The 27,782-nt window shown below is 43.6% G+C and overlaps 1 protein-coding gene across 2 annotated transcripts in view; it reads left to right on the top strand.

Moving 5' to 3' along the window:
* The window catches only part of PDE4DIP (phosphodiesterase 4D interacting protein), a 310,072-nt gene that overhangs the window by 81,540 nt on the left and 200,750 nt on the right, over positions 1-27,782 (top strand). For both annotated transcript variants that reach the window (XM_030207593.1, XM_030207594.1), the window contains 5 exons: positions 3,972-4,048; positions 13,927-14,050; positions 19,220-19,386; positions 21,053-21,212; positions 23,582-23,635. In XM_030207593.1, the coding sequence (XP_030063453.1) occupies positions 3,972-4,048; positions 13,927-14,050; positions 19,220-19,386; positions 21,053-21,212; positions 23,582-23,635 (582 nt within the window). The remainder of the gene's footprint in view (positions 1-3,971; positions 4,049-13,926; positions 14,051-19,219; positions 19,387-21,052; positions 21,213-23,581; positions 23,636-27,782) is intronic.

Below are 27,782 nucleotides of genomic sequence, written 5' to 3' on the forward strand. Positions count from 1 at the left end.
GATAGCTCCATTGTAGGGGAATATGAAGTTTGTGATACAAAGCTGAAGCTTCAGGGTTTATACTGAGATTCTGATCAATCTTGTATTGAATCCAGAGTCCAGACTCCACTCCCATACAGAATTTGTTGAATGAAGCTATTGTCACGGTGGTGACTGTTTCCTTGTCTGTCCTCGCCTCGCCCTCTGGTGGCCAGAACCGGTGGCTTCTATGAACTGTCAACCGTTCCAGACTTCAGCCGAGTACGTTCCGGATCTTCCGGGCTGCCAGACTTGCTTCTTTTGTTTGTGCCTGAACAGCACCCATAGCTGCCTTGTGATTCCTGCAGCTTGAACTTCAGCTGCTGATGGGCTTTATTAACCACCTGGAAACTTCTGTGTTTGCCTTTGCATCGTCTAAGGTTCCTGGTATGTGGGTGTGCTCTGTGCACGTCTGCCTAGTCCAGTTCTAGTCTGAGTTTCTTGCCTGGTTCTAGTTTGTTTGTGTGTAGTTAGCTTTGGTTTTATTGCTTAGTTCTTAGTCTTGTTTCTGGTCTGCATTTTCTTGTCTTGTGTCTGTGTTCCTTTTTAGTGGCTGCTTGGCAGCTTTCAGTCCTGATTCTCACCTGTCTGTGTTTCTGTCTTAGTAGCTGGCTGGCAGCTTTTAGTCCTGACTCTGTTGTATGTTTCCTGTTGGTATCCAGTTCCTGCCCTGTCCTGTAAGTCCTGCCGGCTGCCTGCACCCAGGGGCTCAACTCCTGGGGAACGGCGGTCAAGCGCAGGTGAAGTCTAGCTATTCCTGCTGTGCCTGTCCCAGCTTGTTTGCCTCTGCTGCAACTCCAGTCCGGGGTTCCAGTCCTGTTCTGCCTTGCCTCTGGTTTGGGGGTGGTTTTGCCTGCCACTGCCGCTCCACGGCAGTGGTCCAAGGGCTCACAAACCCTGTGCTTCCGTGAGAAGCCTGACAGCTATCAATTATAATGGTGGTTTTACTGGCTAGCTAAAACTGGCTGGAGGTGGGGGAAGGTTTCTTTCTGCATAGAAGGCCCTGGTGTCTTATATTGCTAATTAAAAATAAAGGGGGGGGGAGAGGATTTTGATGTGCAGAAATGTCATTTTGGCTTGCCACTCCTATACCTAGCTTGCCCCACCCTGTTGCTACCCCAAATACTTGTCACTAGGGACGCCACTGATTGTAGATCTCATTCTCAGTAGAGTGTAGAGTTTGGTTCAGTGCATAACCAAGGGGGAGCTGCTTAGCAATAGTGATCAGAATATAAATAAAATTGGGATAATCATTGGAGGAGCAATAATTATATATATATATATATATATATATATATATATATATATATATATATATATATATATACACACACACACACACACACACACACACACACACACTGGAGTTCGGCTTCAACTTTCTCTGGATTTTATTTATATAGTTCCATTTGTTTGACGACCCCTGAAGAAGACATCATGCTGAAACGTGGCCTCTGTAGGGTCTTATGTGTTTACACCTCTGGTGGACCCAGATTTTGTATTGCTGGTAAACGGAAGGGATGGTGACCAAACAACTCACAAACTATTTAAACAAGTTCTCAATATTACACGACTCCCAATCAGGATTTCGTTCTAACCACAGTACTGAAACAGTACTAGTCACGCTCATGACTAAATTCAAACAAATGATTGCAACCGGCAAGAACATACTACTTCTACAATTCGACATGTCCAGCGCCTTCGACATGGTTGATCATGGAATTCTACTACATATCCTTGAGTACTTCAGAATCAGAGGCAATGTTCTCAATTGGTTCAAGGGGTTCCTAACCACACGATCATATCAAGTGACATCAAATTCGATTACATCAGCCACATGGATACCTGAATGCGGAGTTCCACAGGGATCCCCCCCCTATCACCGACCTTATTCAACCTAATGATGATACCCTTGGCAAAGCTACTATCAAATCAAAACCTCAACCCATACATATACGCTGATGACGTAACGATCTACATCCCATTTAAACAAGATTTAAAAGAAATCATGATATTTACCAAAGTCTACATATCATGCACTCATGGGCAGATGCATTTCAGCTGAAACTTAATGCGGAAAAACCCCAATGCCTAATACTCACCTCTCAACACAATACGAACAAATTCACCACCATCAACACACCAAAACTGAGCCTACCAATTTCGGACACCCTAAAGATTCTTGGAGTTACCATAGATCGACACCTAACACTTGAGAGTCATGTGAAAAATACAACCAAAAAGATGTTCCACTCAATGTGGAAATTAAAAAAGAATAAGACCATACTTCCCAAGGACCGTTTTCCGTAATCTGGTACAATCATTGGTACTCAGTCATCTAGACTATTGTAATGCACTCTACGCTGGCTGTAAAGAGCAAATACTCAAAAAACTCCAGACAGCCTAGAACACTGCAGCTAGACTCATATTCGGAAAATCAAAATGTGAAAGTGCTAAACCTCTACGAGAAAAGTTACATTGGCTCCCACTCAAAGAACGCATCACATTCAAAATATGTACCCTAGTTCATAAAATCATTCATGGCGATGCCCCAGCCTACATGTCAGACCTGATAGACTTACCACCCAGGAATGCCAGGAAATCATCTCGAACATTCCTTAATCTTCATTTCCCCAATTGTAAAGGTCTAAAATACAAACTAACGCACGCATCAACTTTTTCCTATTTGAGCACACAATTCTGGAATGCACTGCCATGCAACCTAAAAATGATCTGTGAACTGACCGACTTCCGCAAGCTACTGAAGACCCATCTCTTTGACAGGACATACCACAAAGATCAACACATGTGAACTCTCCCACATGTAACCAAAACTGTTTTATTATGTTCTCTTGCTATATTATTATCATGTTTATAATGTTTTCTTGTTTATCATTATCATGTAACCCAAAATCCTTCTGTAATACCAAATGTCTACTCTCTTCTTATTTCCACTATTCATGATGTATTGTAAGCCACATTGAGCCTGCAAAGAGGTGGGAAAATGTGGGATACAAATGCAACAAATAAATAAAATAAATAAATAAATAAATACTGTTGGAGAATAAAGGATTTTTAGAAACCTGGACTTCACTTGTTTCTGATTCTCCTGGAACAACGTTCTTTTTGCTTTCGTTGTATCCAGTACTGCACTGCAGACATAGATTTGTTCAGCTAGGGCCTGGTGACCACCAGTACCTTCGTGCTTAGCCTGAATGGAAGGCGGTTTCTTTAGACAAAAGTCTGCATCTTCCTTGTTTGGTGCAGGCAATATCGCTTTCTTTCCATTCTAAGTTTCTTCTTGTCTCACTATTGCATATCAGCCAACTCCCCATCCTGGAGTTCCTTCTACTAATGGAAATCATCATAGCTGTGAAAGAGGCTATTGAACCGAAAAGGCATCCCTTAAAAAAATGAAAGTAAGACATTAATAAAGCAGGTCAAGTGAGAATTTGCAGAGACTTGCCAAAAAGACAAAAGCTTCAAATATAATCTTTTTCAAGTGCATTAAAAACAAGAAACCTAGGAGACAGTTAGACCATTAGATGACCTGGAAATAAAAGCAGCACCTCAGGGAGGACAGGCCACAATTGATAGACTGAATGAAAAAAGTTTCATGAATGCCTGTGCACTTGTGAAAAAAATCGGGAGCTGAAATTTCAGAGGCTGTAATTGTGAATCGTCAATCATGTTCTCCAGCCCTTAGCTGCCACATAATAATTTGTACATAAGCTTTTAAAACATCATTAATGGTATATTTATCTATTGTATTTTTGTTGTAAACTACTTTGAATTGAACTTTATTCTATAAACCTAACATAACATAATATCAAGTCGCTGCTATAAGAAATGTTTTATTTTGCCTGGTAAGCTACTCAAGTGATGTGATTTCAGTTGAGGTTTCTAAGTGCACCACTGTAACCATTGTTAATGCCATTCCCTTCTTCTTGCAGAACATCGAGCTCAAGGTGGAGGTTGAAAGCCTGAAGGAGGAACTTCAGGGCGCACGGCCCTTTCTTGACAAGGCCTGGTGAGATCTGCATTTTAGTTTCCATTTAAAATTTCTGCTAGGAGGCATGTTGAAAAATTCTTCAACCTTTACAGGTGTAAGAGTTGAGGTATGTTGTTTGGCTTGATTTTCTTTCCTTTCCAGTCCTGTGTCAGAAGCTTCCCTAGCCCAGCTCACTGCAATTACGATAATAAAAGAGGGGTGGGTTCAAAGCAACGTGCCACAGATCTTCATTCATTAGTGCTAAGAATTTTACCCTGGTTAGGCCTCACCTTCTTCCTTCTATAACACAGCCAGCCTAATGACAGTGTTTGGTAGGGGAACCACATACCAAGGCTCCCTTCAGAGCCCAACATATGTAAATCTGAATTTCACATGTTGGTGCCCCTGTAGTGTCACAGTTGGAACTCGATGCTATAGGGCCTGTAAACTCTGCCCCTGTAATACTTTTGGCCCTGGAGTAGGAGTTGGATCCAGAACCTTGGACCAGAGTCTCTTCCATGGCTAGTCAATCCTCTCTGCATGTGTTGAAGGAAAGGATGAAAAACTAGGTTTAAGATTCTGCCCAGTAGGAGACCCATTTCTGATGTGGAAGAAATCCATTTAAAATTGAATTGTAGTGCAGAGTTTAAAGATTTTAGTCAGACATTTGTAGGTCAAAAGAAAGAACAGATGGGAATGTACACCTGTCTCATGTAGGACATTCACGTATATCCTGTTTCTGTGTAGTTTGATCTATGCTAGTTAAAAAAGGGGGACTGGCCATCACTGAAGGTCAGTTTATGAAGAAGTCTGACTCGTCATACAGTTACAGTCACATAACTTTCTAATCCTCTTCAAGGACTCTGACTTTGCCTATTGCTGCCTCACATTTTTTCCATGTGCATAAATCATATTGGGCTTGATGTACTTCTGAGTAAAATGAATAAAAATATTTGTATCCTGTATTTGTAAACCAAAGCAGAGAGGACTCACATATTTCAGCATTATCATCCTCGTTGTAATGTTATACTTTTCCAAATAACTGGAGTTGCACTTCTGACCTCAGCAACATCTGGAATAGGGTGAATTAAGCACAGAAATTATGTTCACAGCATAATGTCAGCATGAAATAAGGGCAAGATGCTAAAAATGTCTGTTGATACGCTTAGTATAGTCATGGGAGTGCCTCACTTATGAAGAACCCACCACCACCCTACCCCCATAACCCTTTTCCCTTGAAACCACAACTAAGATGGCCCGTTGTCTGGACTCCGATGACACCAGGCCATCTACTGTGAATTCAATATGACAGCCTGTTGTGGGACAATAACCAAATTATGATACGCTCTGGAATCAAATTACTATCCCTTTATTAATCAAATTACACTGGCTTCCCATCAAAGTGAGAATCACCTTCAAATTATGTACCTTTATCTTTCCTAAATAGCACAGCTCCAGACTAGAGAATGATACGGGGATAAAATTTGTCCCCGTCCCCGTGGGTTCTGTCTCCGGCAGAAGAAGTGGACAGAAATTTAACTGAAGACATTCAAAATATAGCTATATTAATAGGTGATTTCAGTATCCTGTGGCCTTCTAGAAGTAGGGAGATCCTGGATTCTCTACAGAAAGAATTGTTTCAGCAGTTGGTAATGGAACCCTCACGGGATGGTGCCATGCTGGACTTAGGGGCCCTTTTACAGAGCGGCAGTAAGCCATTCGCTATTCCGGGACTACCACCGGCCCAATACGGCCGCCGGTGGTAGTTCTGGGTCGAGTGCACACCATTTCTGTGGGTGGGGGTGGGGGGGGGAACCCCTCCGCAAATGGTTAGGGCGGCGGTAATCGGGCAGCGTGTGAGAGCCCTTACCGCCACCTCACTGGGTGGCGGTAAGGCTCCCCAATGCATGGTCACGCGGTAAGAGTTTTCTTACTGCATGGCCATTTTGTTTTGGGGGCTTTTTACCTGCTGTGGAAAAAAGGGCCCTGGTGTGTGGGAAAAACTAAAGACTCTAGACTTCAAAAAACTAACTTTATTTATAAGTACATAAGTAATGCCACACTGGGAAAAGACCAAGGGTCCATCGAGCCCAGCATCCTGTCCACGACAGTGGCCAATCCAGGCCAAGAGCACCTGGCAAGCTTCCCAAACGTACAAACATTCTATACATGTTATTCCTGGAATTGTGGATTTTTCCCAAGTCCATTTAGTAGTGGTTTATGGACTTGTCCTTTAGGAAACCGTCTAACCTCTTTTTAAACTCTGCCAAGCTAACCGCCTTCACCACGTTCTCCGGCAACGAATTCCAGAGTTTAATTTAGATGGGGGAATACCTCAAGGAGTTGTTAGCAGGATGGTCAAATTTGAGGGAAGTAGAACATGAGGGCAACATGGAAAGGAGCTATTTTAAGGGCAACAAACCTTTTTTTTTTTTTTTATAGGAAAGCAAATAACTTGTTGCTTGATGTTCCATCCTATCAGCACATTAGACTTAATGAATATTGCTCTTCAATTTTCTGTGTGTGGATGGTGCTATTTTATGGAATATGCTCCCTGTTAGAATTTGACAAATTAGTTCTGTGATTCAATTTAGAAAATAACTAAAAGCTTATTTATTTTTATAAGCCTAACCATTTTAATGGTTTTCTATTCTGATTTATTGGATTCTGTTTTGTCTTGTTTGTCTTTAAGTTTTGTTTTGTTTGAATATTTTATTATTAGAGCTGTATCGAATAGCATATTTTACTATTTGCCAAATATGAATATCAGATACGAATAATGAAGCATTGAGCTTTAACATAACAAATAATAGAAGAAGGAACATGATGTCGGAGATCAGGTGTTTTATTTCAGTAGGATTTAGCACAATAGAACCCTGCTTAGTTATGTGCCTATGAAGAGCGATACATTAAGTTTTAATAAACCATAAAATATAAATGAAAAAAGTGAAACCTAGTGTTTGGATCAAGAGAAACAAAGGTACAAAGAATATTATGAAGAGAAGGACGCTCCTGCATGTACAACGTGCTGGAACGTCAGACTCCGAACTGGATTCAACAGCTTTCAACAGCAGCACGGCCATGGAGGACGAAGAACTTTAAAGACCTCAGGTCAGCTGGCGGGGGTTGGGGTCCCCCGCCAGCTGAAGAAATATTTTTAAAGGCAGTGGCAGGTGGAAGCGGACCTCGGCTGGCGGGGGTTGGGGTCCCCGCCAGCAAAGGTAAGCAACGGCAGTGGGGGAGGGGGGTGGAGAGAGTCGTTGGTGGTGGGGGGGGGGGGCTAAAATGTGTCCCCTCCCTCTGGCCCCCCTACCACCGGAGTCCAGATATGCCCCTGTTACATATAATTGTACTGGTTCTTGCGCTGTCCCTAATGGGCTCACAATCTAGTAGTAGTAGTAGTAGTAGTACAATTTAAGTAGTATATTGTACTTTGCCTAGGGTCACAAGGAGCTTCAGATGGAATTGAGCTCAGTTCCCCAGGATCTCAACCCACTGCTGATCATTAGGCAGTAATAGGAATTCAACCCGCTGCACTAACCATTAGGCCACTCCTCACCATGGTAATTTAAGTCAGGTGGCTTTAGGGCCCTTTAAGTTGCATTAAGGGGCAAATATCATGACTTAAAGCCCTAATGCTGCTTCATAACTCCCCCCCCCCAATTGTCACTGATTATGCATATACTGGAGCTGACTAATATGTATGCAGGGCTTTATATAGTTTGTCTAGGCATCTTCCTGATATTTGCCCAAGATCAGAGAGCACTCCTGTAAAAAAAAAAAATGTGAATACTCTGTAGTGTAAAAAAAAAAAAAGTGAATACTCTGTAGTGTATCATTTAGTATCAGGCATGTATCAAAGAGAATTGGCACTTAGATGTCTTTGAGATTAGCAGAGCTGGGAAACTCAAGATTTTTGAGTTCCTGATGCAAGTTAGATGACAAACTTGTCCTGGGATAAAGTGTTGTTTCCAGGAGACTGTTTGCTGTAGGTGTCTCTTTTATCTTTTGCCTGTGAATGATGTTCCAGGAGCTCAAATGCAGGTTTGGAAGGTCCTGGGCCCCCATCTGAAATTATACAATAAAATGAACTTTTCCTTTACTCCTAGTCCACATTCCCACTGGCCCAAGTGCAGTGTAGAGCTTAAGTAGCTCCTCATCAGATTGTACACTTCTATTTATGGACAGTCCTGATTAGGGTAACCAGGTGTCTATCACTAGAACTGTATGGACTTAATTGGCTTGGGCTTTAGGCTGGAGAGCTCTCCCTTCACATGAGTGATCAGCGGCCAGGAGGCAGAATCAAAGATACAGATTTGAATCCTGCATAGGATTTTATACTGCTGAACAGTTCTCTTCAACACTAATCTTCTCCCCTGATTAAAATACTGTACATAGGGGTCACTCCTACCTTCAAGAACCTATTCAGGGTTAGAAAGGTTAAAAGAGTAATGTTCCTCACTAGCAATGTATTTGTAAAATCTAACTTATACTGTTATTGGTAAGGCCTTGTGGAATTCTCTGCAGGCACCTCTACTGCAGGATTCCCAGGGTCTCTCTATGTATTTTCTGAAATACTGTGACCAGCATTAAAAAAAATTGCTGGCTGTTGCCGCTGAATATCGACCCAGTTGTTTGCAGGATTCGACAATGGCCGGTATAACAATCAGCAGCTCAGCTACCATCCCTAACTGAAACCAAATTTCTTTAGCAAAGAATGGGACAAGGGAACTGTCCTTAATTGTAAATTGATTAATTGAAGAGAGACCATGAAGTCTCTTCAGGTAACCCAGAATTGTGATCTGCTGGCTGCCCCTTACCAGTCTAAGATTATTGGTTTTAGGGATAAAGTAGTATGTAAAGGTATAGTGGTAATGGTACCCAAAGAGATGTGGCAGAGTTGCAGGGACCTGTTAATGCCCCATGTTCATTAGGAGTAGATTAACTGGTTCAAGAACTGCAGTTATGTATTGCAGAGGAGAAGACTCAGGGAGAGAAGGTGTTGCACATTTCTTGTATAGAGGTTATATGGCTGTTCTTGAGGTTTCCTCATGGATTCTATGAGATGGATCCTTGTACAGCAGGAATATTGTTGGGGATCATAGACTTGACGCATCTCTAATTGAGTTGATTAATGCCTTCCTATATGCTTACCATGAGGCAGGAGTGTGGTGGCTTATGGAGCCACAGGCATACAAGAGTGCAGAGGAGCAGCTGAGGCAAATAGATAGGATCCCCCCTGAGTGTCTGTCTTTGTGGGATAGAATGGGATTTTAGATTTAGCTCGCACCTTTTTCAGTAGGAACTCAAGGCGAGCTACATTCAGGTACATAGGCTTTTCTCTGGTTCCAGAGGGCTTAGGGGCCCTTTTACTAACCCACGTAAGCATCTACGCTTGCCCAACGCTTGCCAAAATGGAGTTACCACCTGGCTACTGCGTGGCTCTTGTGGTAATTTCATATTTGGCGCGCATCCAATACGCGTGTCTGAAAAATAATTTTTATTTTCGGACGCGCATATCGGCTGTGCACCAAGTAGCATTTGACACCCATAGGTCATTACCACCTGGTTACCGCGTGAGTGTTTACCGCTAGGTTAATGACTGGCGGTAAGGTCTCAGACCCCAAGTGGATGTGCACCAATTTTGATTTTGCCGCACATCCATTTTCGGCAAAACTTTTTTAAGAAGGCATTTTTTGCAGGTGTGCTGAAAAATGGATCTGCGCATGCCCAAAACACACGCCTATCCTACTGCAGGCCATTATTCAGCACACCTTAGTAAAAGGACCCCTTAAAATCTGGGGAAAGCCACTGCGTATCTCTGAGGTTAGGTAGCATGGAATATTCCTACATTTGGGGTTTCTGCCAGGTACCTGTGACTGGGTTTGGCCACTCTTGGAAGCAGGATACTGGGTTAGAGAGACCTTTGGTCTGACTCAGTATGGCAAATCCTATGCTTTAATGGGGTAGTTAGAGCAATGTGGAAAGGGAGATGGAAGAATCATTAAGTACCTCTCTTTTTTTTTCTGCTGCTTTGAAATGCAGTGCACTGGTTTTTCCTGATTTGGCAAGACAGATGTAGACAAGGCGTAAAGCCTTTTTGGCTCTTTTGTGCCAACTTTATGTTATGATTTCCTTGTGTATGTTTCTCTGTTTTTGAGGGTCAACAATTTCAATTTTTTGATCCTAAACAGTTTGAGGATTTTCTAAGGGCTTAGGAAGACATTAATGTCATTGTATGACTCGTATAAATAAACTGGACGGGTTGAAGATAGGACCTGAAGTGGTGAACTGGATTAGGAACTGGTTGACGGACAGACGCCAGAAGGTGGTGGTTAATGGAATTCGTTCGGAGGAGGGAAAGGTGAGTAGTTGAGTGCCTCAAGGATCGGTGCTGGGGCCAATTCTGTTCAATATATTTGTGAGTGACATTGCCGAAGGGTTAGAAGGTAAAGTTTGCCTATTTGTGGATGATACTAAGATCTGTAACAAAGTGGACACCCCGGAGGGAGTGGAAAACATGAAAAAGGATCCGAGGAAGCTAGAAGAATGGTCTAAGGTTTGGCAATTAAAATTCAATGCGAAGAAATGCAAAGTGATGCACTTAGGTGAATAGAAATCCACGGGAGACGTATGTGTTAGGCGGGGACAGTCTGATAGGTACAGACGGGGAGAGGGATCTTGGGGTGATAGTATCTGAGGATTTGAAGGCGACGAAACAGTGTGACAAGGCGGTGGCTGTATCTAGAAGGTTGTTAGGCTGTATAGAGAGAGGTGTGACCAGCAGAAGAAAGGGGGTGTTGATGCCCCTGTATAAGTCGTTGGTGAGGCCCCACCTGGAGTATTGTGTTCAGTTTTGGACGCCATATCTTGCTAAGGATGTAAAAAGAATTGAAGCGGTGCAAAGAAAAGCTACGAGAATGGTATGGGATTTGCGTTACAAGACGTATGAGGAGAGACTTGCTGACCTGAACATGTATACTCTGGAGGAAAGGAGAAACAGGGGTGATATGATACAGACGTTCAAATATTTGAAAGGTATCAATCCGCAAACGAACCTTTTCCGCAGATGCGAAGGCGGTAGAACGAGAGGACATGAAATGAGATTGAAGGGGGAGCAGACTGAAGAAAAATGTCAGGAAGTATTTTTTCACGAAGAGAGTAGTGGATGCTTGGAATGCCCTCCACGGGAGGTGGTGGAGATGAAAACGGTAACGGAATTCAAACATGCGTGGGATAAACATAAAGGAATCCTGTTCAGAAGGAATGGATCCTCAGGAGCTTAACCGAGACTGGGTGGCAAGAGCCAGTAGTGGGAGGCGGGGATAGTGCTGGGCAGACTTATACGGTCTGTGCCAGAGCCGGTGGTGGGAGGCGGGGCTGGTGGTTGGGAGGCGGGGATAGTGCTGGGCAGACTTGTACAGTCTGTGCCAGAGCCGGTGGTGGGAGACGGGGCTGGTGGTTGGGGGCGGGGATAGTGCTGGGCAGACTTATATGGTCTGTGCCCTGAAAAAGACAGGTACAAATCAAGGTAAGGTATACACAAAAAGTGGCACATATGAGTTATCTTGTTGGGCAGACTAGATGGGCCGTGCAGGTCTTTTTCTGCTGTCATCTACTATGTTACTATCCAGCTCATTTTCGAAAGTGATCGCCGGCCATCTTCCGACACAAATCGGGAGATAGCCGGCGATCTCACAAAGGCGGCCAAATCGGTATAATCGAAAGCCGCTATTTTGACACCATCGCCGCTTTTCCGTCGCAAAGCCGGTGAAAGTTCAAGGGGGCATGTTGGCAGCGACGCAAAGGCGTAACATGGGCGGGCATGGGCGGGGTTACGAAATGGCCGGCTTTAGCCCATAATGGAAAAAAAAAACTCAGTGATGAAGAGCATTTGGCCGCTTTTACTTGGTCCCTTTTTTTTCAGGTCCAAGCTTCAAAATGGTGGCCAGACTGACCACATGACCATCGGAAGGAATTGGAGATGACCTCTCCGTACTCCCCCAGTGGTCACCAACCCCCTCCCAGCATAAAAAAATAGGTTACAAATACTTTTTTGCCAGCCTCTATTCCAGCCTCAAATGCCGTACCCACCTCCATGACAGCAGAATGTGTTCTGTCCTCCGACAGCCTTTGCCTGCTTGTGATGTGGCTCTGGGGTGAGTGTAGCACCTTTTCTGTTATTTGCACTGCAGAGTCACATCAGCAATGCATTGTGGTGGGTATAGGTATTGGTAGTTGGTAGGCTCTGCTTTTCCCCCTGCTTACTGGGTCAGAGTGTGCCCTGTTTTGTTTCCTGTTGTACTCCATGCGGTAGTGGCCATTTTTGTAAGACAGTTTTAGATCCCTTTCCTGTGTTACCCACGTCAGAGAACATAGTTCTTACGTTGAATGGTGCTGAAAGAGGGCATTGTACACCATTGTGCCAGCTCTGACCTACTGCTAATCTTAGTACCAGGGGACTCTTTGCCAGTGGGGCACAACCTCTGATCTGCAGTTAACTGTGAGTAAACGTGGTTATTTCAAGAAAGGACTTTTTCAGAGAGATTAGTCTTCAGGTGTGAACTGGTGTGCCAAAGATATACAGCAGCAATAAGTCCTAGAGGCTGTATGCAGGTCCCTGGAGCAGTTTTAATGGGTGCAGTACATTTGTGAGTAGTGGGTTTGGGGGGGGGGCTGGGGGGCTCAGCTCCCAAAGTAAGGGAGCTATGCACGTGGGAGCTTTTCTGAAGTCCACCGCAGTGACCCCTAGGGAGCCCGGTTGGTGTCCTGGCATGTCAGGGGGGCCAGTGCACGAAAAATGCTGGCTCCTCCCACGGCCAAATGCCTTGAATTTGGCCGGGGTTTGAGATGGCTGACATAACTTTCCATTATCGCTAAAAAACGAAGCCGGCCATCTCAAACCCCGGCCAAATCCAAGGCATTTGGCTGGCCGGAACCGTATTATCGAAACAAAAGATGGCCGGCCATCTTTTTTGAAAATACGGGTCTGGCCAGCTGTTTGCGGCGCCGCCAAAATACATCGCCGGCCATGTATTTTGCCGGCACCATTCGATTATTCCCCTCCACGTTTCACTGTTAGGAATGGCTGGGGAGGGAGATTTGGGGAGTGACCTTTTTCTTTTTCTTATCTATCTTGGATTGTGTTTTTAAATATTGTGGGCGAACATTTTATTTAGTTTGTTTGTGGCATTGTGGAGTTCTTTATACTTTCTTTTTTATAATGATCGCAGATGTACACTGGGCCATATGTTTTGGCATTGTTCAAGAGTTCAAAAATTTTGGCGACATCTTCACTGTAATTGCGAGCCTATGGTCCTGTACCATCCAATTGGACCCCCAAATAGTTATGTAATAGGCGGTCCAGTGTCTCCTGGTTCTAAGATTTCTATGCGCTATATCAGCTTCTTTGGACTGAAAACAAGTTTGTTTGCTTGGATTCATGAGACCCCTCCTTCTATGCAGCGGTGGAGAATGTATATGATTGAGCAGATGCAAATTGATCGTCTGCAGGTATCCAACATCGCACATCCTAGAGGACATTGCTTCCATTAAATCTGGGAGCCATTCTGGCTAACATTGCCTCATCAGGCATGCAGTCGACTGTTATATTGTTAATGACTTACAATAGTAACTATGCACAATAATGTTATGTTATTATTACTGCGGGTAGGGTGGGGGGTGGGGATGAGAAGTTTTTCTGTAAACTTGATGCACTTTTGAATAATGGTTACTGTATCTTTCTTCATTTGACTCAATAAAAAAGATTTAAACATAATTATCCCAGATGTTTGGTGATATGATAAGAAGTGAAAAATAATTTAAAAAAAATTAAATGTAGTGCACTAATAAACAATGAAAATATAATGTTTCTTTCAGAGTTAGCTAACATCGTCTTATTCATGCACACATCACAGGTCTGGAGAAGAAAATCTGACCAATCAGAATGAAGCTGAGCTACGCCGTCAGTACGAGGAGAGGCAACAAGAGACGGAGCATGTGCAAGAACTCCTGGAGAACAAGATTCAGCTTCTTCAAGAGGTGAGTCTGGCAGAGGGGATGGGACCTGTGCTGTAGGTCTCGAGGTAGGAAAGAACAGGGCACAGGGCTTGACCAACAGAGAGAAGGGTGTCATGCTTCAGATCTTGGGAGGTTAGAGGACAGGGTTCATGTTTCTAGACTTAGGAGATAACAAGGACAAAGTAATTTTAATTGTTTCAGTGCTTGGGAGATTTGAGGGGGGGTGGGGGGGATGAGTGCCCCAGGAGCCTGAGGTCAGAGGGATGAGTATATTTGCTTTCACAACTGTTCACCATTTTATTTGTATTTTATTTTGCATGACTTCCTAATCCCCTGTGTCAAAATTATTGCTCTATAAACATAATAAAATACAGCACGTTATAAAACAAATTACATGCAACTTAAATTCCAACTATGATAAAATTAAGTCTTGGACATAGCCCCAGCAGAAACACCTCATCAATTTCTAGAATTATTATATTTAAAATAAGGCCTTCACCTGCTTGCATAAATTAAATATTCTCTACAGGATTTCAAATCTGAAGGTAAGGATTTCTACCGTTTAGGGGCAAAGGGGAAAAAAGATCCTATCTCCATCTTAATATACTTAATACTTGATGATTCTGATTTATCTCTTACAATAAACAAAGAGCTGGAACAGAACAGCTGATCTTACTTTTAAGGTACAAGGAGGCCAATATTCAGCCCCCCTAAGTGCCATGATTGGCACTGACCCCGGATATTCAAAGCCAGGCTGTTTCTGGTGACCAACATTGAATATCCGTGGGTTTTTTTTGGCCAGCTTATACATAACCACTGGCTGGTTAAGTTTATAGCGGCCAAAGATAGGACTGCTATTTAGTCAGTCCGATTTGTCCGCTAAATTTAGCCAGCCAGGGCTGAATATTGCCAGTTTATTGCTTTGGCGCTAGTCGGCAATATTCAGTAGAGAGAACCAGTTATCTTGTGCTGAATATTAGCGGTTAGGTACCAAAATGCTGTGGTTAAATAGTGCTAAATATCAGCCGGACAGAAACTTCAGAAAGCAGAATGTTAAAAAATCATCCTAAGAACCTTAAAATTCAATTTGGTGCTATAATCATAGGAGTGCAATGTTTTCACATTTACTTTCAGTAATGCCGTGTGATGGGGGCAGTTCTCTCTCAGGGTGCCTCCATTCAGGCATCCCACTGTTGTGCAGGGACTGCCTATTCTGTAAAGGCATCTGGGTGCCCTGATTCTGTTTTAGAATACTAGGGTAAACACATGTTGGTGAGCCGAAATTTTAGACATGGCCATTTTACATAAGGTCTATAGCTGCCGCAAATGGCCACATCTAAGTGCTCACAGAAAAGGCCACTGAGCTGAAGGTACAGAAAAGCCACTACGGAAAAAAACTCAAACAGAATGAGGAAATTTAGGGCTAACGGTGGGTCTTCCAATGCAAAAACCAAAAGTCACTAATTATAAACGTGAATGTGGTGGGACTGCCCATTGATTCAGCAGTTCTGGATGGCTCTACAGCATAAACTGCACAGTGGTCTGGGGGCAGAGGTGGTGTTTGACCCTGGCCTATGTCTGCTGAACACTTCACTAGGAGTGAGCAGAGCTCCTTGCTCGGGACTGTTAGCCTACATTGTTACTGCTGCCAGGACTTTAATTGCTAAACACTGGAAACAACAGACGGTACCCACTGTGGGTCAAGTATTAGCTAAAGTGGACTATTGTTGCCTAATGGAAAAACTTACTGCTTTGAGGCGCGGGGGTATGGTGAGATATTGTAAAACATGGTCCGCCTATGTAGAGTGGTGGGGACTATCAAGATGATGATGATATATTAAAGATCTACAGTGCTGATACTGCAGATGGGGAGGTCTTCATGTATAAGAGATGCCCTGAGGGGGGAAGGAGGGAGGGGGGGCGGGGTTCAAGTTGTTGTCTATCTGCAAATAACTAGATTGAAATGTTAGTCTGCATGGTTGATGTATATTGTAAAGCTGCATTAAATAAACAGATGTTTAAAAAAATAATAATTATAAACGTGAAAAAAATTTATTATAATTCACCACTGAGACTCGACACGGGCCGTGCTTTACCTACTTCAGGAGCAGGGACGTAGCTAGGTGGGGGCCACGGGAGCCTGGGCCCCCCCCCAGATTTAGTCCAGGCCCCTGGTTTTGCTGGTGGGGGCCCCCAACCCCCGCCAGCTGAAGCCTTCTTCAATACTGGTCTCCAGCGCACCGCGTTCGCTGATCTGTGCTTTCTTGAGTCCTGACTTCTTCATGTTCCTTTAAGTGAAACTGAGCATGCGCAGTCTCACTTAAAGGAACATGCAGGCGTGCAGCGTTCGCTGATCTGTGCTTTGTTTCTTCCTCCTGACATCCTGACGTCCTGCACGTTCCTTTGTTTCACTTAAAGGAATGTGCAGGACGTCAGAACTCAAGAAAGCACACATCAGCGAACGCGGCACGCCGGAGACCGGTGCTGAAGAATGAAGAAGGCTTCGGCTGGCGGGGGTTGGGGACCCCAACCAGCAAAGGTACTTTGTGACGGGGTGGGGGGGGGGTCGGAAGTGACAGGGGAGGGGCAGTGGCTAGGGGAGGCGGGCTAAAATGTGCCCCCCAACTTTGGGCTCTAGACCCCCCCTCCCACCAAGGTCTGACTATGCCCCTGTTCAGGAACCTTCCAGGTTTGGCTTAAAGTCGGTTGGACTTTATGGTAAAAGTTTTAACAAAAAATGCTGTTTGTAGTGCCCAGTGAGGACTATCCTCCTAGACGCAAGGGTCTGCTGCTTCTTGGCACAAAGGGCTGCTTTTACAAAGCTGTGTGGCAAACGAGAGGAAGCCCATAGGAATTGAATGGGCTTCCTCTCATTTGCCGCACTGAGAATAGATAGCGTGGCTTTGTAAAAGAGGCCCACAGTGCAAAAAATGCTACACCTGGTAAACAATGTTTCCTCTAAGGAGTGACCTGGAGGGGAATTTTCGAACGGGGACGCCCATCTTTAAGGGTGTCCTGGCGAAGGGGCGGGGAAACTCGTATTATCGAAACAAGATGGGCGTCCATCTTTCATTTCGATAATACGGTCGGGGACGCTCAAATCTCAACATTTAGGTCGACCTAAATGTTGAGATTGCCGACCTTAGAGATGGTCATCCCCAGTGTTTGGCGATAATGGAAACCGAGGACGCCCATCTCAAAAACGACCAAATCCAATTCATTTGGTTGTGGGAGAAGTCAACATTCGTAGTGCACTGGTCCCCCTGACATGCCAGGACACCAACCGGGCACCCAAGGGGGCACTGCAGTGGACTTCACAAATTGCTCCCAGGTACATAGCTCCCTTACCTTGTGTGCTGAGCCCCCCAAACCCCCCCCCCCCCCCAAACTGTACACCACTACCATAGCCCTTAGGGATGAAGGGGGCACCTACATGTGGGTACAGTGGGTTTCGGGTGGGTTTTGAAGGGCTCACATTTACCACTACAAGTGTAACAGGTGGGGGGGGGGGGGGGGGGCCTGGGTCCACCTACCTGAAGTGTACTGCACCCACTAAAAACTGCTCCAGGGACCTGCATACTGCTGTCATGGAGCTGGGTATGACATTTGAGGCTGGCAAAAAATGTTTTTAAATTTTTTTTTTTTTGGGTGGAAGGGGGTTGGTGACCACTGGGGGAGTAAGGGGAGGTCATCCCCGATTCCCTCCGGTGGTCATCTGGTCAGTTCGGGCACCTTTTCGAGGCTTGGTCTTGAAAAAAAATGGACCAAGTAAAGTTGGCCAAATGCTTGTCAGGGACACCCTTCTTTTTTCCATTATTGGCCGAGGACGCCCATCTCTTAATCACGCCATAGTCCTGCCTTTGATATGGTGCCGACATGCCCTCATGAACTTTGGTCGTCCCCGCGATGGAAAGCAGTTGAGGACACCCAAAATTGGCTTTCGATTATGCCGATTTGGGCGACCCTGAGAGAAGGACACCCATCTCCCGATTTGTGTCGGAAGATGGGCGCCCTTCTCTTTCAAAAATTCCCCTGCTGGTGTGTGCAAATTTCCTCTTCATGCGAGCAACACGTTTTAAAAACCAGCAGTATTTGAGTGCCAGATTTAGAAATACATTTCCGTATATAGCACAAAAAAACCATTGTTGTGAGCAACCATGTAAAATCTGTGAGCGACACTCCTAACATGTACGAGCAATCAGTTATGCGCTCCGCTTAGAGGGAACATTGCTAGTAGACTGAAGCAGGTGATAACGCCAAAAAACAGCCCCGTGTTGAGTCTCAGTGGTGAATTATAATACATTTTCCTCATATTTATAATTCATGACACACCTAAGCGCGCCATACAGCATGCATAACTTAGAATTCTATAAGTTCCATGTGTAACTTGGAGACATGCCCATGCTGCGCCCACACATATATCCCCCCTTGCAGTTACACTTACATGCTACAGCAGCTTATAGCATGGGTTCTCAGCCCACTTCTTGGGATACACCTAGAAATCCATAGATTTACATACAGTGGAGGCAGTGCATGCATATTCATTGTGGATCTCCCGACAATCTGACTGGCTAGGCGTGTTCTGAGGAATGGGTTGAGAAGCCCTGTTTTATAGAATAGCTCATAGGGCCATATTCTATAAAGGTTATGCTCCTAAATTACGAGCATAATCTATGCTACTAAAGTTATGCTCTTAATTTAGGGCCTATTATGTTCATAGATTTAGCATACACTTAGGAGCATAAATTACGCTCCTAAGTTTATGAGTGTAAAATTATGAACATAAATTATGCTCATAAATTTAGGAGTGCAACCTTTATAGAATGAAGCCCATAGTGCATTTATGTGTGTAAGTGCTTCTTCTCTGCTCACGTAGGTGCACTTAAAGGATTGTGTGCAGTTATAGAATTGCATCTTATGTTTTGATTCCTGGTGTGTCAGAGGGACCAAAGATTCAATTGGAAGGTTGGGCTCCTCTCCATGGAATATATCCTTAGTAAAATATTTTAAATGAGACAAATTGGCCAAAAAAAAAAAAAAGTGAGACCTGAAGTCTAGTGCTTTGAATTGTTCATTGCTACAATCTAAAACTACATATGCAATATCAAGTACATCTGAGGAACTTCAGTGGGACTGAAAAAATGGGTGAAATGGCAATCGACCTGCTAAGATTTTCATTTGTGATTCCAGGAGGTGAGGCTAGCAAAGAATGAGGCAGACCGGATGGGAGCTCTGGCAGAGGCAGAGCAGAAGAACACTGCTGAGTTAACCAGGAAGCTGCAGCATTATACTGAGGAGATGAAAGAAGCACAGATTCTGCAGAATAGTTACTGTGTGACACTTGCTGACAAAGACAAGTACGTGAAATTTAATTGCATATTTTCAGTGTTTGTGTATCTTGCTCTTTCCTCTCCTGTCACTCAACACCTGATATCCATGTCTGCATTTCCCACTAACTCCTGTCTCATCACTCACAGCACCCAATGTCCATGTGCCCTGCTCCTTACTCTCTTGTCACTCACAGCCAGGGGTGTAGCCAGACATTGCGGTGGGAGGGGGCCAGAGCCTGAGTTGGGGGGCACATTTTAGTCTGCCGCCTCGCCCACTACCTCGCCGCTCCCCTTCACCTCCTCGCTGCTTCCCCTCACTGCCTCATCGCTCCCCCCACCGCACCCCACAGTAGTAAATACCTTTGCTGGTGGGGTTCCCAAACCCCCGACAGCTGAAGCCTTTTTCAGCGCCAGTCTACAGCGCCGCCACGTTCGCTGCCCTGCTCTTTCTTCCTGCTGGCGTCCTGTCATGCTCCTTTAAGTGAAACTGAACATTCTCACTTAAAGGAACGTTTAGGAGGAAGAAAGAGCACAGGGCAGAGAATGCGGCATGCTGGAGACCGGCGCTGAAGAAGGCTTCAGCTGGCGGAGGTTGGGGACCCCCGCCAGCAAAACCAGGGACCCGAACGAAATATTTGGGGGGGGGGGCAGGCCCCCATGGCCCCACCTAGCTACACCACTGCTCACAGCACCTACTGTCTGTGTCTGGCTCCTCTGTCAAAGCACCCATTGTCTTCTGTCCAATCACTCACAGCATTGACTGTCCATGTGTCCTGCTTCCTACTCTCCTGACACTCACAGTACTCGCTGCTTTCTGTCCAGTCACTCATAGCACCCTCTTCTCAGCTGTGTGTTGTAATCTCTACTCTTCTGTCACTCACAGTACGTGCTGTCCATATCTATATGTCCCACTGACTTCTGTCCCATCACCCACAGCTCTGTCAATGCATCCTCCTCCCCATTCCTCTCTGCTTAGAAGACTGAGGGGCCCTTTTCCCAAGCAGCACTAAAAAGTGGCCTGCAGTAGCTCCAACACAGGTCTTTACCTCACACTGAGGCCACTTTTAGCGTTACCAATAAAAGGCAGATTTTTCTATTTTTCCAATAATGGCCACGCACTAATTTCCCCATTAGCACGTGAGCCCTCACCACCACCTATTTTGTAGGTAGTAAGGGCTGACGCGCTAATCCTGTACTAATCAGTTAGCATTGCCGCAATGCCCATGTGTTAACTGATTAGCATAACTGCGCCCACTCTCCACCCCAAACATGCCCCCAGCGCTAAAAAATATATATATATTTTTAACGTAGGTAGTGCATGTACATTCAAAAACTATCATGGTACACCTGAACGTGCTTCTGCGGTAGTGCATTTTATACTGCAGTAAGCGCATGTTAGTGCTTACACGGCTTAGTAAAAGGACCCCTTAGAATGTGCCTGTCTGGAGCTGAAGTGAGCATTACTACTACTTAACATTTCTACTACTTAACATTTCTAGAGCGCTACTAGGGTTACGCAGCGCTGTACAATTTAACAAAGAGAGACAGTCCCTGCTCAAAGAGCTTACAATCTAATAGACAAGTGAACGGTCGGTCCGCTCCTAAGTCACATTGAGCCTGCAAATAGGTGGGAAAATGTGGGATACAAATGCAATAAATAAATAAGTGTCCTCCCATAATGTCTCCCCTGCAGAATGCTGCAGCAGCTGACTCAGGTGCTGGATACCAAAGAAGCCAACATTCAGCAGCTGCAGCAGGAGAAGCAGAGTCTGCAGGACGAGCAGGTCAGGAGCCTGGAGGCCAGAGTGCAGGAGCTCACAGGATCTTTGCAGCAGAAGGAACGTGATGCTCAGGTACCCGTGATCAGGGTGAAAGAAAATGAAAGGGCTTTTGCATGCATCCCTTCCCTGGTTTTTACAGTGCAGCAGCATCAAAAAGGTTGTCTTTTAGCTTAGATTTGAAGACGGACAGAGATGGAGTTGACATACCGACTCAGGAAGTCTATTCCAGGCATATGGTGCAGCAAGATAAAAGGAACGGAGTCTGGAGTTAGCAGTGGAGGAGAAGGGTGCAGATAAGAGAGATTTACCCATCAGCTCGTAACCTTGGGGTCATCTTCGACTCCTCCCTCTCCTTCTCTGCACATATTCAGCAGACTGCTAAAACCTGTCGTTTCTTTCTCTATAGTATCACCAAAATCCGCCCTTTCCTTTCTGAGCACACTACCAGAACCCTCATCCACACTCTTATCACCTCTCGCTTAGACTATTGCAACTTGCTTCTCACAGGTCTCCCACTTAGCTGTCTCTCTCGTCTTCAATCTGTTCAAAATTCTGCTGCACGACTAATATTCCACCAGCATCGTTATGCTCATATTAGCCCTCTCCTCAAGTCACTTCACTGGCTTCCTATCCATTTCCGCATACAGTTCAAACTCCTCTTATTGACTTTTAAGTACATTCACACTGCAGCTCCTCAGTACCTCTTCACTCTCATCTCTCTCTACATTCCTCCCCGGGAACTCCATTCACTGGGTAAATCTCTCTTATCTCCTCCACCGCTAACTCCAGACTCCGTTCCTTTTATCTTGCTGCAAAATATGCTTGGAATAGACTTCCTGAGCCAATACGTCAAGCTCCATCTCTGGCTGTCTTCAAATCTAAGTTAAAAGCCCACCTTTTTGATGCTGCTTTTAACTCCTAACCCTTATTCACTTGTTCAGAACCCTTATTTTATCATCCTCACTTTAATATTCCCTTATCTCTTATTTGTCCTGTTTGTCTGTCCTAATTAGATTGTAAGCTCTGTCGAGCAGGGACTGTCTCTTCATGTTCAAGTGTATAGCGCTGCGTACGTCTAGTAGCACTATAGAAATGATAAGTAGTAGTAGTAATTCAAACTTTTTGAACTACCGTAACATTATTCAGTTTTCATCTAGTTACATGTATTATTGTTCTACATTATCATTACATTTATAAGAACTGTATTTTATCATATAGTTCTCATATGGAATGGAAGTTAGAAAACATTGTTATCTTGTATTGTATTGGATGTTTGTTATCCTTAACATTTTTAATAAAATTTACTTCATACAAATATTTCCGCCAACACCGGAAATGCTATGTGCTAGGGGTGGAGCTACCCGCGGCGCACACTTTGGGACGGCGGTAGTTCCGGAGTGCCGCGTGGCAACCCTTTAGTAAAAGGTCCTCTTTGACTTTGGTGTAACTGTTAACCCCTATCTCTACTACTACTACGACTAATAGCATTTATATAGCGCTACCAGACGCACGCCTGCCAGTGCTGACTTACAACTCGCATTCTATAACAGAATCCTGGCGCCCAGATGCTGCTTTGGAATGGACGCTAAGCAAACGTTATTTGGGCGCCAGTTTATAGAATTGCTACCTTATCTCATATTTAATTATTTCATCTTGTAACCACGTCCATTTTTGCTGGCAAAGTGTTTCCTTAATTCCACCTCATATCGCGTGGAGATGCCCTTCTTTTGAAAGTTGTAAAATATCTCCCTTTACCTTAAATGATTCTCCTTATGTTGTCAGTTTTTTTTCTGGTGGCAAAAAGCTTACCTGCAAGATTACTGTGGGTACAGCGGGATAGGCACCAAAGAGTCACATTGCTTCTATTTCTATACCTGTTCTAAAGTGGGACAGTGTGTGAGGGAAATTTGCATTACTGTTGCCTGTGCTGTACCTGCTCTGTCACTGGACAGTGTGTGAGGGAAATGTGTATTATGTTTTTGGAAAATTGAGGATTATGGAAGATGAATGAAATACAGTGTATTGACTGTCTAAAGTTGTACATTTCAAGACCTGATGGAGATTAATGGTGTTTACTCTCTTTGAGGTGTCATAAATATTTAACAAAAGCCTCTAGGAGTTCACCTCTGAAGGTCCATCTCTATACAAAATATGTTCCTAAAACGTGACATTTTGGATAATTAGGTATTATAATGCTTTACATGCATATGTGGTGCCTAAATGGCACACATGTTACAGAATTACCCCTAATATGTGAATATGCAGAAGAGATTGCACTGCCTGGACTGTTCCTATTACCTGGGGGGCACATGTGAGGGAAGCTTGCTGTGTTCCCATGCTGGACTTTCTGTAGGAAAATGTAGCACTGGTGGGGCTGAAACATTTCTGTGGCTAAAGGGAACATCTGGGATTTAAAATCTGCATTTCTTTCTTGTTTCAAGCTACTCCAAGATGAATTGGATCATCAGAAGCTGACAGCGCAACAGGAGATACAGGTACCATAACAAAATAAGGGGCCTATTTTTATTGCACAATGCCTATATAAGAGGTCCAAAACATTACCTCTTATGTGCCCAGGCCCACCAGTTTGGAGATCTAATAAAAGCAGCATGTGACTTTATTAAATAGGTACCCAGTAAGAAGCGTGTAATTTGAAAAGATTTGGGAACCTTTTTGGACCACTTGAATTTCCTGTAGACATGTAATATTTTTTACTGCTCTTGCTCAGTTTCAGTATTTGTTAAAAAATATTTTTTGGGGAGGGATAGGATGCGGAGGGAAATGATTTGTAAGTCAAATGATGAAAAAAAACTTGTTTTGAATATTTAAAAGCTCTAGAAAATATGGAATATTGATGATACCTTTGCTGATGAATAAAAAAGATTTAAGCATAAACAGGCACCCAGAACTAGCCCCTGTAAGTGTTCAAATCCCAACACCCATGTTTGTACCTTCTGTGTGTATGTGCTGTATGCACACGTATATATATTTTACAAAATACGCATGTTCCTTGGCTTTTGCTGCACCCACACTATGCCCTCAGGAATGGTCAAGGTTCATCACTGCACTTTTAAGGCTATTGATAGTTGCCCATTAGAAAGAAATGCGTTCACAATTTTTGTGGCCCCTGCTTATAAGGTCCCTGTTTGCCTGCTGCACTATCTTTGATGGGCAGAGTCATGGGAACATGTGGTTGGTGAAAGGCCTCTCAGGATTTTGTCAAGGCCTTCCTCTTGCAAGACTACCCCCACCCCCTGCAAAACATCAAGTCTAGTATGTGACCCTTTATGTGGGTTGTAGAATTGATCACCCATGTGAATCCTAGTGCTGTCTTTGTGTCCTCATCTGCAAATTTGATCACCTAATTCATCACTCCTTTCTCCAAGTCATTAATGAATATGTTAAATAGCATACAGCCCTGTACAGATCCTTGGGGCACTCTGTGATGACCCTTTTCCTTGTGGAAAACTGACCATTTAGTCTTACTCTGTGTTTCCTGTCTTTTAGCCAGTTTGCAATCCACCGAAGGGCTTTTAAATTTACTGAAGAGTCTCCGATGAGGGACTTTGGTAAATGCCTTCTAAAAATCCAGATAAACATCAACAATTTGTTTACATTTCCAAATGCATCTAATAAATATGAGGGATAAAAACAACTTGTCAGATGTTATCTTATGTTCCTTGAACAGTATTAAGAGTAAGAAATGTTATAGCAATATTATCTGTTCCCTACAAGAAATTGTGGCCCCTCGTTCGTTGGCAGGTGACGCTCTCTCCCCTTATCTTGCACTTGAGCAGAAGAATCTTTTCAGTTTCCCCTCACGTCTCTGTTTTTGATCCTGTTCATGACGGCAGAGGTAGCCCCATGTGGCTAATAGATTGCAGATCAATGGACTTGTGCTTTGATAATGGTATGCTCCTTCATAATGGAGAGTGCGTTGGAGCAAACACTAACAACGCATATTATTTTGTTGCCCTTAATTTCTGTCTTCTCTCTTATTTCTCCTCCAATAGGATCTCTCATATGAGATGCAGTCCAAGCATGATATAATTACAGAGAACTCCTTTCTTACTAACACAGTCTCTTTTGAAGATGTGATTTGCTATAATTAGTGTTCTATTCTGAATCTGCTGCCTCTGAGTCTCCAGTGATTCTAATATTAGTGTATCCATCCCGATTAATATTAGTGCCCATCCTCTGTTGTTATTAAAAGGATTCTTGATTTGTTTACGGTACTTTAGCGTCTTCTACTGGGACTGCTTTGGACTTTCATTCTGCCCTAAATAGGCAAAACTCACATCATTAGATAGTTTTGTCCTATTTGACTGGACTGCTGCTGCTCTTAGATGCTGAATAGAAGTTTATTTCCAGGGTCTTACTTATTTTATTTATTTTTAACATTTGTTTTCACTCAGGGTGTATTACAGTAACACTAAAAAGGGCTGTGGTATGCCCCCTACTGAAAAACAGCTCCCTTGAGCAGGACAAGCTTGAAAACTATTAACCAGCTTCTAATAGGGCTGGACCGAATATTCGTATTCGATTTGATTCAGCCCTGAATTCATTATTCATATTTGGCCGAATAGATATTTAAATTCAAATACAAATAATGTGGGGCTCTATTGTGCTAAATCCTATTGAAATAAACACTTGATCTCTGATTTCACGTTGCTTCTTTTATTATTTATTATGTTAAATCTCAATGCCCATTATTCGTGTTTGGCTGAATAGTAAGTTTGTGCTGTTCGGTACAGCTGTAGTTTCTTGCATCCTTTTCCTGGTAAAACTTATAGAACAGACTGTCAGCATTCAACTCAATGACTAGCTAAATGAAAGTAACTGGCTAGACCCGTGTCAGTCTAGTTTCAGACCTGGGTATGGAACGGAGACAGTTCTTGTGTCCCTTCTTGATGTACCCTCATCAAAAGAAATTGCACAATGTAATACCTGTCAGCGAGCTTTCTCTGGAGTAGCTTCCACACTCTGGAACCCTCTACTTCAGGAAGCAGGTGAAAGCTTGGCTGTTCTCCCAAGCCTTTAACACATGTGGCAACTGACTATCCACTCACGGCGCACCTGGATTAGCTTGCCGTACACCCTGTAACATAGATGAGTTCTTCATATCTTACTCAACTTTATATATGATTTGCCTTCAGTTTATCCACCCATCTGTTTATCCCAATTGACTTTGTACTACCCATCTTGTCCCTGTCTATATATCTCAACTGCACTTGCTCCCCTGGCTACATAGTAAAATGCTTCATTGTATTATTGTATGAGAGAGAAAGAGAGCAAATTCTAGATGGAAGGAGGGAAGAAAGAGGGCAGACGCTGAGTGGAAGGAAGAAGAAAGAAGGCAGATGCGGGATGGAAGGGAGAGAGAGAGGGCAGAAGCTGGATGGAAGGGGGATAGAGCAGACAAACACTGGATGGAAGGGGGAAGAAAGAGGGGCAGATGCTGGAAGGGGAGAGAGAAAACAAATACTGGATGGAAGGGGGAAGAAAGAGAGCAGATCCTAGATGGAGGAGGGAAGAAAGAAGATAGACATTGAGTGGATGGAGAAAGAAAGAAGGCAGATGCGGGGTGGAAAGGGGAGAGAGAGGGCAGACGCTGGGTGGAAGAGGGGGAAAGAAAGAGGGCAGATGGAAGAAGTAGAGAGAGTGGGCAGATGCTGGAAGGGAGGGAGGAGGAAAAAGGCTAGAGTTATTGAGAGAGTGGGGTATAAGAGGAAGTGGAATAGGAGAGCTGAGGTTAGGAAAAGAGGTGGAAAGCTATAGGTAGATAAAATAAAAAGAGGGAAATTGAAGACTAGATAGTGAGAAATAATTAAAATTGGACAGAGAGGCAGAAAAATAAAATGAAGAATGCTGAAAGGAAAAGGAGGAGAAGAAAAATGTCAAATGGACAGGAACCTCTTGCAAGACAAATTGCTTGTTCTTTTGGCCTCTGTCGGTGACAGGGTGCTGGTCTCTATGGACCCTTGGTCTGTCCCAGCATGGCGATGCTTATGTACTTATATGTAATAGAAGGCAAGGAAAGCAGAAACCAGAGACTGGGAGCAACAGAATTAGAAAATGTAAATGGCAGACAACCAAGGTGGAAAAAAGAATTTTATTTTTACTTTAAGATAAAGTAGTGTGGTAGCTATGTTAGTAGACATTAATAAATATAAATAGAAAATGGAAATAAGGTGATATATTTTTATTAGAATAATTTAAACATATTTTGACTAACTTTTGGAGACCAAAACCTCCTTCCTCAGGACAGGACACCATAAAGTATATAGTCCTAAACTGAGGAAGGTGGTTTTGGCCTCTGAAAGCTAATTGAAAAATGCATTAAGTCCAATAAAATTATATCATATTTTCCATTTTTTGTTTTATTTGTATTTGTTAATTGGTAATTTAGTGATGGCAATATATCAGTTTTTGAAATTTGCATCTGCTATCTTTATATTTTACACAGTAAAGGTGGAGATGCCTCACTGTTTCTCTTTGTCTGGTGTTCAGTATATGCATAGTCTGGCTTCTTGGAAGTTCAGTTTAATTTTTGTCTACATATTTCTATTTTTAGTTTGTGATTACTTATTCTGTACTGGGTGAGGGTCTTATTCTATACTAGATGAGGGTCTGTGTTGAGAC

The sequence above is a fragment of the Microcaecilia unicolor genome, chromosome 6 (assembly GCF_901765095.1).
Source record: "Microcaecilia unicolor chromosome 6, aMicUni1.1, whole genome shotgun sequence".
Lineage (NCBI taxonomy): Eukaryota > Metazoa > Chordata > Amphibia > Gymnophiona > Siphonopidae > Microcaecilia > Microcaecilia unicolor.